Raw genomic sequence first — 12,082 nt, 5'->3', positions numbered from 1 at the left:
CAATAATTACAGTTTGATTTTTAGCGTTGCGTTTAAAATTTATCATTTTACTTATTTTAGTAAATATTGACGTTGCTTGTATTAGAAATTTACTAACTTTATTTTATACTTTTTACATATCATAAGATCATTTTTAGGTACGAAATGATAAATATCAAAGTTTGAATTCTTAATTATTATACTTTAACATTTTGGACATTGACATAGCGAATATTACTGTTTGAAATAGTATTTTCTTCCATGTAAAGAGTAAATTGTAACGTTTAAATGGTAAATATTATAAAGTGAATAGTAAAATCACGATTTTACTGTTTGAAATAGTAATTTTTAGCAGTTGATCATTACTTATTATAAATCGACTGTTATTTATTACAGTTTACTTTTTTCCATGTGGACAAAAGTAAACTGTAAAATTCTCTCGGATTCCGGTTAATTTTTATAGTTTCAAACAGTAAAGCGGACATCGGAGTGGCAAAAATATAAATATTACAGAACTTAATGTAGAAAGTATAAAAGCCACAATTTATAATTTAATATCCAAAATAAGTGATTAGTAGCTGTCACTATAGTAAATAACGACTCTTTTATCTTAAAAAATTACAGTTTTAAACAGTAAAAATTGCCATTTCAATATATAGTCCATATTATGAGGAGAAGGGGAACTCAGATGAAAGAGAAGGGGGTCTCACTCTGGGAGAATTTAACATTTAAAACAGTAAAAATTATACTTTTAAAATATACATGTTACCACTCCAAGCAAGTCAATAATTACAGTTTGATTTTTAGCGTTGCGTTTAAAATTTATCATTTTACTTATTTTAGTAAATATTGACGTTGCTTGTATTAGAAATTTACTAACTTTATTTTATACTTTTTACATATCATAAGATTATTTTTTAGGTACGAAATGATAAATATCAAAGTTTGAATTCTTAATTATTATACTTTAACATTTTGGACATTGACATAGCGAATATTACTGTTTGAAATAGTATTTTCTTCCATGTAAAGAGTAAATTGTAACGTTTAAATGGTAAATATTATAAAGTGAATAGAAAAATCACGATTTTACTGTTTGAAATAGTAATTTTTAGCAGTTGATCATTACTTATTATAAATCGACTGTTATTTATTACAGTTTACTTTTTTCCATGTGGACAAAAGTAAACTGTAAAATTCACTCGGATTCCGGTTAATTTTTATCGTTACAAACAGTACAGCAAACATCAGGGTGGCACAAATGTAAATATTACAAAACTTAATGTAGAAGATGTAAAAGCCACGATTTATAATTTAATATCGAAAATGTGATGAGTAGCTGTCACTATACACGGAAAAAAGTAAACTATAATATTCACTCGGATTCTGGTAAATTTTTATAGTTTCAAACAGTAAAGCGGACATCGGGATGGCAAAAACATAAATATTACAGAACTTTCTGTAGAAAGTATAAAAGCCACAATTTATAATTTAATATCCAAAATAAGTGATTAGTAGCTGTCACTATAGTAAATAACGACTCTTTCATCCTAAAAAATTACAGTTTCAAACAGTAAAAATTGCCATTTCAATATATAGTCCATATTATGAAGAGAAGGGGAACTCAGATGAAAGAGAAGGGGGTTTCACTCTGGGAGAATTTAACATTTGAAACAGTAAAAATTATACTTTTAAAATATACATTTTACCAGTCCAAGCAAGTCAATAATTACAGTTTGATTTTTAGCGTTGCGTTTAAAATTTATCATTTTACTTATATTAGTAAATATTGACGTTGCTTGTATTAGAAATTTACTAACTTTATTTTATACTTTTTATATATCATAAGATCATTTTTTAGGTACGAAATGATAAATATCAAAGTCTGAATTCTTAATTATTATACTTCAAAATTTTGGACATTGACATAGCGAATATTACTGTTTGAAATAGTATTTTCTTCCATGTAAAGAGTAAATTGTAACGTTTAAATGGTAAATAGTATAAAGTGAATAGTAAAACCACGATTTTACTGTCTGAAATAGTAATTTTTAGCAGTTGATCATTACTTATTATAAATCGACTGTTATTTATTACAGTTTACTTTTTTCTGTGCATATTCATCCAGCTACGTGATAATGTTAATTAGTCAAATTATACTATAAATTTTACTAGCAGTTTTTTATTATTTATATAAAGCCTTGTAAAACTATAAGCCTTTAATTCTTCATGTGTTATAATTTAGCATAATTACAATTATAATCAACATATAAAGTAAACTCTTTACTTTAAATTTATATTATTGTATCATAAAGTGATCCTGTTATTGGCTAGTAGGCTGTTCGGACTGTTATAAATAGATAAATAAATAAAAAAAGGTCCGACACAATGATAAAATAGGGTACTTATACAGAAAATCTGCATAATACATGACGTACAACCCATACATTCAGACTAAAGCAATTACAAAGTTGAGGGTATAAAAGCTCCTTAATAAAACGCTTTTCAACAATGCGCCCTTAATCGATTCAAGGATAACCATTATACAGTTATCTTTCCGAGGCAGCAGCACCAAACTGAGTGAGCTATATAATACGCTTGATCCTATCCTCGCTCTCATCTGTGGACAAGGCTAAGACAAAGCTCGGTATTATACATCTATACACACGCTATATATTTAACTCTGAGTTTTCTAAGTATACCAATTAGAATTAATATAGTTCACTGAAAAATAAAGTTTTAGGTAAAATTACAATTGTTACATCATAATCTAAGACCAGACTTCCAATATTTACACTTTAGTGATTTTACATTTTAAAATTTGTGTATTGAATATTTTTATACACATTTTTACGATGTAAAATTGTAAATTTTGTGTTATTATAATTGTATTTTTATGGAATTTTTAAACTTTAAAATTTTTTACAAACCGAATTTTTAAAGTTTGACTTTCATAGCATTTTTTATACAGTTATATAAACATTTTTTTAATAAATTATAATTTAATTTTGATTTTTGTATTTAAAATTTTTAATAAATAAATTATAATCTAACATTTAATTTTGTATTAAAAATTTTTTATAAATAAATTATCTATGTTATTAAGAGAATAAGAAAAATTTTGTGTCCAGGAGAGTCATATGATAAAATTAGTTTTTTTAGTGAAATTTAGTGTCGTTGCAAAGGTCTTGATTTGAATTTGTGCCTTTTCATGAGTTTATATCATTCTTACCGATAGTCAATTTATGATGATAAGTATTTAGGCTGCATTCGACAATTCTCTATCTCTATAGATACATAATTAAGAAATGACCTTGTATCTTGTGAACTATTGGCATTTTTAAAGATATAAGCTCATCCCGATGTTACACTCATCGAGACCTTTCATTTGGATACCCACATCAATTTTTCATATATTTATGTATATTATATATATGTATATATGAAAAATATATCAAAATGCATGTGGGTATTCAAATGAAAGCTCTTAATGAGTGTAACATCAGGATGAGCTTATATCTTTAAAAACGTCAATAGTTAAGAAAGTACAGGGCAATTTAATATAATGAAAAAACTACCCTGTATCTTGTAAACTATTGACACTTTTAATGATATAAGTTCATCCCGATGTTGCAGTCATCAAGACCTTTCATTTGAGTACCCACATCAATTTTTCATATATTTATATATATTATATATATGTATATATGAAAAATATATCAAAATGCATGTGGGTATTCAAATGAAAGCTCTTAATGAGTGTAACATCAGGATGAGCGTGTATCTTTAAAAACGTCAATAGTTAAGAAAGTACAGTGCAATTTAATATAATGAAAAAACTACCTTGTATCTTGTAAACTATTGACACTTTTAATGATATAAGTTCATCCCGATGTTGCAGTCATCAAGACCTTTCATTTGAGTACCCACATCAATTTTTCATATATTTATATATATTATATATATGTATATATGAAAAATATATCAAAATGCATGTGGGTATTCAAATGAAAGCTCTTAATGAGTGTAACATCAGGATGAGCTTATATCTTTAAAAACGTCAATAGTTAAGAAAGTACAGTGCAATTTAATATAATGAAAAAACTACCTTGTATCTTGTAAACTATTGACACTTTTAATGATATAAGTTCATCCCGATGTTGCAGTCATCAAGACCTTTCATTTGAGTACCCACATCAATTTTTCATATATTTTATATATTTATATATATTATATATTTGTATGTATGAAAAATATGTCAAAATACATGTGGGTATTCAAATGAAAGCTCTTGATGATTGTAACACCGTGATGAGCTTATATCTTTAAAAACGTCAATAGTTAAGAAAGTACAGTGTAATTTAACAAACGTCATTATTTAATAAAGCAAAATTTTATTTATTTATAGTTCACAAGTCACGGCGGTCACATAGTGACTGCAAAGTTGTTACACGAAAAAAAGTAAACTGTAATATTCACTCGGATTCCGGTTAATTTTTATAGTTTCAAACAGTAAAGCGGACATCGGGATGGCAAAAACATAAATATTACAGAACTTTATGTAGAAAGTATAAAAGCTACAATTTATAATTTAATATCCAAAATAAGTGATTAGTAGGTGTCACTATAGTAAATAACGACTCTTTTATCTTAAAAAATTACAGTTTTAAACAGTAAAAATTGCCATTTCAATATATAGTCCATATTATGAGGAGAAGGGGAACTCAGATGAAAGAGAAGGGGGTCTCACTCTGGGAGAATTTAACATTTGAAACAGTAAAAATTATACTTTTAAAATATATATTTTACCAGTCCAAGCAATTCAATATTTACAGTTTGATTTTTAGCGTTGCGTTTAAAATTTATCATTTTACTTATTTTAGTAAATATTGACGTTGCTTGTATTAGAAATTTACTAACTTTATTTTATACTTTTTACATATCATAAGATTATTTTTTAGGTACGAAATGATAAATATCAAAGTTTGAATTCTTAATTATTATAATTTAACATTTTAGACATTTACATAGCGAATATTACTGTTTGAAATAGTATTTTCTTTCATGTAAAGAGTAAATTGTAACGTTTAAATGGTAAATATTATAAAGTGAATAGTAAAATCACGATTTTACTGTTTGAAATGGTAATTTTTAGCAGTTGATTATTACTTATCATAAATCGACTGTTATTTATTACAGTTTACTTTTTTCCGCGTAGTAAATAATTATTTTGAATTTTGCATTGAAAATTTTTAATAAAAAAATTTAATATAAACATAAAGTAGTAAAGAAAAGTACACTGACCACAAGTAATACCTCAAAGTCTGGTTCTATACCTAAAAAAAATTTTATTTGAGTATAAAAATTTTTCAAATAAATTTTATTTGATTTAATAATTTTCCATCTTCATTCAATACAATAAAACTCTTCAAAATTATTTTCTCAATTCAAGTTAATTTTTTTTCAGTGTGAACAATAATAATTTTTCCTAAAATTTTTTGCTCCTCGCCCAAGTACATTATACAAGTGAGAATGAGAGTAAGGGCCACTAAAATAACAGGGGAAGAACAGAGTGTTTGTGGTATCACAAACCAATGGGCTCTCATTCATATCTCACCCCAGTGTCTCACTTACCAAAGAATAAAATATCATATCATAATATTATATAACAGTTAAAATAAAATCTCATCTGTCTGCTCTTCTTCTTCTTTTTCTTTTTCTTCACTTACACCCGGCATATAGACAGAAAGAGATTATAAAATAATGGGTGTAGTGACGAAATGAAATACCAGTGGGATTTTAATTTCCTCAAATGTATTGTAATCGATTGATGTCATTCAGTACAATAGAGTACCGCCGCAAGATGCGTTTACAATTTCATCCCGAGTGCTCATCCTGTTATGAGTATGACGTACAAATGGAATACGATAGAGGATAGAAAGAAGAGAGAAGCTAGTGCAGTGGGTAAAGGGTATCGTACACTCGATCCTCGCATCAGCATCATCCACCACCCATTCACGTCAGTTCATTTTATTCTTTTCAAATCTCTACTAACCTACACTATCCACCGGTTTCAATCCATATACCCCCACATATATATATCTATCATACATCTATTCTCTATATCTATGTCTCTCCCTTTTGTCCCGACTCGGCGGCGGGCATCCGTCTGCTCTCACGACTCTCTATCTCACCCCAGCACCTTTCCCGAGCATACCGACATCAATATTCCTCTCGCTCGGCAGTCCCCGACGAGAGTGATATCGATTCAGACAGCCAATTAGGTCTAAAAGGCCCTTCAGTGTGAATTTGTGCAGAGACAGAACCGTTCACCCGTCAGTCTGCTTCTGCTACTTTTGCTTGCTTCTGCTCTCAACATTTTTTCTTATATTACCCTACCTCTATTTATTTCTCACTTATTCCGTCCCTTCCTCATAGATGCACTCATCTAGCCGAGGCTTCTGCTGTTACACCTCCCACTATCCCGAGGTTTTATTGATATGAGCTCCATATGTCTGGATGGTGCTTTTATTAAGTGCTAATGCAAGTACCGAACATCTGACGGGGAAATTTTTTTTTTAAATGATTTTGTTATTAGAATTAATTTTAATTTTAATAATAATAAAAGTACTGATGGAATTCATCTCCACAGGATAGATATTTTTGCTGTACATTTTTGACTGTATGTATTTCAAATGTCTGTAATTTTCTGGTAATAAATAGTATTATTATTATTGTTATCGATATTATTGAGAGAATAAGAGAAATTTTGTGTCTAGGATAGTCATATGATAATATCGGTTTTTTTAATGAAATTTAGTGTCATTGCAAAGGTCTTAATTTGAATTTGCGCCTTTTCAAGGTTTCATATCATTCTCACCAATAGTCAATTTATTATGATAAGTATTTAGGCTGCATTCGAAAATACTCTATCTCTAGATACTTATTTAAGAAATGACCTCGTATCTTGTGAATTATTGACATTTTTAAAGATATAAGCTCATCCTGATGTTACACTCATCGATACCTTTTATTTGAGTACCCACATCAATTTTATCATATATTTATATATATTACATATATGTATATATGAAAAATATATCAAAATGCATGTGGGTACTCAAATGAAAGTTCTTGATGAGTGTAACATCAAGATGAGCTTATATCTTTAAAAATATCATAAGTTGACAAAATACAATATAGTTTCTTAATTATTGATATTTTTAAAGATATAAGCTCATCCCGATGTTACACTCATCGAGATCTTTCATTTGAGTACCCACATCAATTTTTCATATATTTTATATATTTATATATTTATATATATTATATATGTATATATGAAAAATATATTAAAAATGCATGTGGGTAGTCAAATGAAAGCTCTTGATGAGTGTGATATCGGGATGAGCTTATATTTTTAAAAACGTCTATATTTAAGAAAGTACAGTGCAATTTAACAAAAGTCATTGTTTAATAAACCAAAATTTTATTTATTTATTTATTTATAGTTCAAAAGTCACGGCAGTCACATAGTGACTGCAAGGTTGCTAGTTATTATTATTATTAGAATTAATTTTTTAATTTGAAAATTTAGCATAATATTTTAAGTTATCTATACCAGTAAAGTAGGACTACGTTATCGGTTTTAGATACTGATTGTATTTTTAAAAAGTTACAAGAGATGGCGGCAGTTGCTGAAACTGTACGTGAAATTGGCGTTCTTAAGGTTAAAAGAAACTTTTCTTTAAATAAACACATATTAATAGCATTTTTATTCGAATATTAAATAGAAGTTTTTTTTTTCATCAAACGGAACGCAGGAAAACTTTAAAATTGTATCGCTTGTCTGAAAAATTTTTCCACGTGTTTTTGTAATAATTTTTACACTTTTTACCTGGAAAAAAATTTATAGTAAAATTTTATTCAGACTAAAAAAAGTAAAAAGAAGAATTCTTAAATTTAAAAAATTAAAATATCTAGAATATTTCTTCAATAATTTTCTAAGCTCAATTAAAGATGATTAAACTCTTAAAAATAATTTTTTTTTTTGATAAAATTATTTCTTTTTCTGTATATTGAACCTAACAATATGCAAAATTATAATAATCCAGCTACAACGCCTCCTTAAAATAATACAAAATGGCGCTCGATGAATCAAACCGCGATTTAATTCCCAATTGACAATAGCTCGTTACCGGAAGACACTATTTCCTGGGGGACACACTAAATTATCTCTATCCATTTGTCTGAGCGATTTACATGAGGTCAACAACCCGTTTTTACCGTGGCACACACCGTCGCATCGACATCTACTTCTTTCCAGCCTTTTCTCCCTCCGCCCCTAAAAAGAAAAACAAAGAGCGCATTTAAATTTGGCATTCTAGCGATCCGCGGTAACCATTTGTAGATTTTTAAGAAACACACCATTCCGTGTACCTACATCTATCTAAATTCACATCCAGCATTACTTGCATTCACCCTCCACACCTACACACCCCACACATTCGCCCCTCACTACACATGTAGTATCTTCAGGGGTAATTCAAGAAGGGGATGAATTGCGCGCGCATAACCCGCGCAGCTGTGCCAACGGCGAACGACCCACGACCGGCAGCCAGTTGGTTTTCCCATTACACAAAATGGGTAAGAGTGAGCGCACAATAGTGGTAGTAGTTTCTCGACTCGAGGGTTGCCAGAGTTTAGGGGACGACGCTCATCGTATCTCATAACCCCAGTGGGGGAAAAATTCTATACATATATTTATAGTTACAAATATAAACGGTTAGTTTCTGCCATTCAGCGTCTCGAGTTTTTAAATAAAAACTTTTCTCCAAACTCTGGACCAAAATACCCCGTGAGCTCGCTGAGAATAAAAATTCGCATTGTTCTTATTCTTAAATTTAAACAACCGGCAATTTTTTGCGCGCGCGCGAAAAACACAAAAAAATAGATAAAAAATATTGGGGCGGGGGTAGTTGTGCGCGGCGACGGTGGCGGTGGAAACCAGTGGCGCTTTACACGGTCTCCCGCAGTTTTCACGTACCACCGAGGCGTTAACGTTTAATCCTGCCGTCTCTTATTTTTATTTTATTACATTAAAATTTAAGTGTTTATTTAAATATAAAAATTTATTTTTATTAATAAAAAAAATCTCCGTGAGTTTATTCGCTAATATGAACGCGGTATTTTTCGCAATCGGTCCGAGTTTGTGCGGAAAAATAAGTGATATATGAAACAAGGGCAGGATTATCTCCACCCTGTTCGCTAAACAGTGAAAACTCCTGTAAATAATTTCCCTAAAATATCATATCAATTTTACAGTGTATTTTTATTTATTCTTATTAATGTGAAATGACACTGAGGACTATCATCCAAAAAAGTGACGCTTAAATAGTGAAAAAAAAAAAAAATGTCCGTGAGGATTAATATCAGCAGTTGATCAAATGAGTTTCCCCATAAAATTGCAAGGACGGTGATAGAGGCAAAACTTAAAAAATGGAAGTCAGATTTTGGGGATGTGGAAATCCGAGACGGGAGTACGGTCCACTCCCATCGGTCGGAGTAGTTTTGCTGCTCCTTATAATCTTAGGGCGAGTTTGCTGTGTTATCGGTGACAAGTGTGCGGACGAGTGTACGTGCAAGTGGAAGGGTGGCAAAAGGACCGTCGAGTGTGTGAAGCGGACGCTTACGAGCATCCCGGAGGAGATAGACCCGGAGACCCAGGTGCTGGACGCGAGCGACAACGACATAAGGCTGCTGGCCAGCAATATCTTCGTCCGAGTCCAACTGACGAACCTGCAGAGAGTTTACCTGCGTAATTGCAGAATGGAGCGGATAGACAAGGAGGCGCTGAACGGACTCACGAATTTGATAGAGCTCGACCTGAGCAACAACAGACTGACCTCGATCCCCAGCGAGAGCTTGACCAAGGCGCCCTTCCTCAGAGACCTGTCCTTGGCAGGGAACCCCCTGGTCAGAATCCAGTCTAACGTGTTCGGGACAACCTCCAGCCTGATAAAACTCGACCTCTCTAACGCTCAAATCTCCGAGATCGAGTCCAACGGGCTAAGAGGCCTCGAGTCCCTGGAGTCGCTGAAGCTCAACGGGAACCGGCTGGCCACCCTCAACCCGGGGACCTTCGACCCTTTGAACAAACTCACGAGCATCGAGCTCCACGACAACCCCTGGGTCTGCAATTGCCACCTCAGAGAGATGAAGCAGTGGCTGGTCAAGCACAATCTTCCAACTCTGATCTCTCCGGTTTGTCACGGCCCGGAGCAGCTTGTAAACAGGCCGTTTGTCGAGCTGACCATCGACGACTTTGCCTGCCGCCCGGTGATGATGTTCACCGCCAGGTACGCGGAGGCCACAATTGGGGAGAACGCGAGCATTGTCTGCCGCGTATCCGCAGTTCCGCCGGCTAAAATAAAGTGGTACTGGAGCGGAAAGCTCCTGAGTAACCACAGCTCGTTCAGCAGCTACCAGAAGGTTTATATTTACGAGGAGGGCCAGTACAGCAAGCGCAGCACTTTGATTCTGACTAACGCCCAGGAGACAGACTCCAGTGATTTTTATTGTGTCGCGGAAAACAGAGCCGGAAGTGTCGAGGCTAATTTCACGCTCCACGTTTCCTCGAGGACCGCCGGAATGTCGACGCTGGGCAGCGGGCAGATCGCGGGGATTTCCGCGGCTCTGGTTGTCCTTATTTTGCTGATACTTCTGATCATCATGGTGCTGTTCATCAGGCTCAGGCGGATGCCTGTTAAAGAGGTGAAGAGCAACGCCGCGCCTATGGAGGTTCTGCCCTCGGAGGGCAGCAACGACAACGCGGTCAGTGGAACGCTCAGCAGGAAAGTTGAGCAAGAAAATGAGACCACTTTCAACGACTCGACGAAGCCGGGCTCTTTGAGCTTGAGCTATGTTCAGAGAGTACCATTGGACTCCTCCAGGGAGTACATTGTCGACGAGCACCCGGTGATCCACGGCGCTTGCTTCTCCTCGACGGCCTCCCTGGTTCCTATTGAGAACCCTGATCTGATTAGGGACACCAGAACGTCTATTGAAGAGCTCGGGAATTATTCCACTGGGCTGATGGACAATACGAGACTTTTGTACTCGAGTTTGTGGGACACTGGTGAGGACACTGTGCCTGGAGTCGCCGGAAACTCGACATATGCCAAGGAAGTACAGTCGAGCGTGTCCATAATGTCTGTCGAGCATCAACAGCAGTTACACCATCAACAATTTCCACCTGGCGCTAAGCAATTGAGGGTATGGCAGAAAGGCGTTCCTGTTTTGCCACCTGTTTCCGCACTGAAACGGGTGCTAGGATCCACCAGGAGCTCTCCGGACGAGGGATACCAGGAGGGCACTGGCACTGATGTCTAGGTACCGCTACTTCATTACTGCGATCCACGGCACAGGTATCTTGAGCTCATGAGGAGGCATCAGGATGATTGTGGGGCTAGTTGTCTCAATGACTAAATTTTTTTTTTTATTGTGCTCGTGATTTTGGTCGTGGTAGTGAATATTTAGAAATTTATTATTATTTATAATTACACTAATTTAAATAATGATAATAATAATAATAGTAGGAATAATTATTATAAAAAATTAATAATAATAATAAATTTTTAAGTGTCCAATAGATTAAGAAAAAAAAATTTGTTGGAAAAACTAAATGTGAACTTAAAAAAAAGAAAAAGATTAATTAATTAAAGGTAAAAAAAATAAGTAATAAAAAATTTTTTTTTATTTGTGAGTACAAGAAAAAAATCATAAATTATCTGTCAAAGACTGTACATCTATTTGAAAAAATGTATAGATAGCAATGATGGAATTATTCGATGGAAATTCGAAATAATAATTAAATGGTTGAGTATAAATATATATATAAATATAAATATAAATATAAAGAAGATATATATATGAATATAAATATTAAAAAGAAGGTTATATATATACGTGAATTTTTTTAGTCAATTCAATAATTAGGATAGCGGGAATGAATGGTAAATTTGATCGCGTACTTACAAAGATTATTATAAATAGCAATGATAATTGAGTGAGTGGATTTTAGTTTTTTTTTTTTTTAATTATT

At 32.9% G+C, this 12,082-nt stretch overlaps 1 protein-coding gene across 1 annotated transcript; it reads left to right on the top strand.

Moving 5' to 3' along the window:
• The first annotated feature begins 9,031 nt into the window (after positions 1 to 9,031).
• Positions 9,032 to 11,573, top strand: LOC123259497 (leucine-rich repeat-containing protein 24-like). Its single transcript, XM_044720047.1, has one exon. The coding sequence runs from the start codon at positions 9,478 to 9,480 to the stop codon at positions 11,368 to 11,370; it is 1,893 nt and encodes a 630-aa protein (XP_044575982.1). The 5' UTR covers positions 9,032 to 9,477; the 3' UTR covers positions 11,371 to 11,573.
• Positions 11,574 to 12,082: the final 509 nt, after the last annotated feature.

Source organism: Cotesia glomerata, linkage group LG2 (genome assembly GCF_020080835.1).
Source record: "Cotesia glomerata isolate CgM1 linkage group LG2, MPM_Cglom_v2.3, whole genome shotgun sequence".
In the NCBI taxonomy this organism is placed as follows: domain Eukaryota; kingdom Metazoa; phylum Arthropoda; class Insecta; order Hymenoptera; family Braconidae; genus Cotesia; species Cotesia glomerata.
Note: the sequence above shows the minus strand (reverse complement) of the source record. Positions and strands in the feature narration are given on the sequence as shown.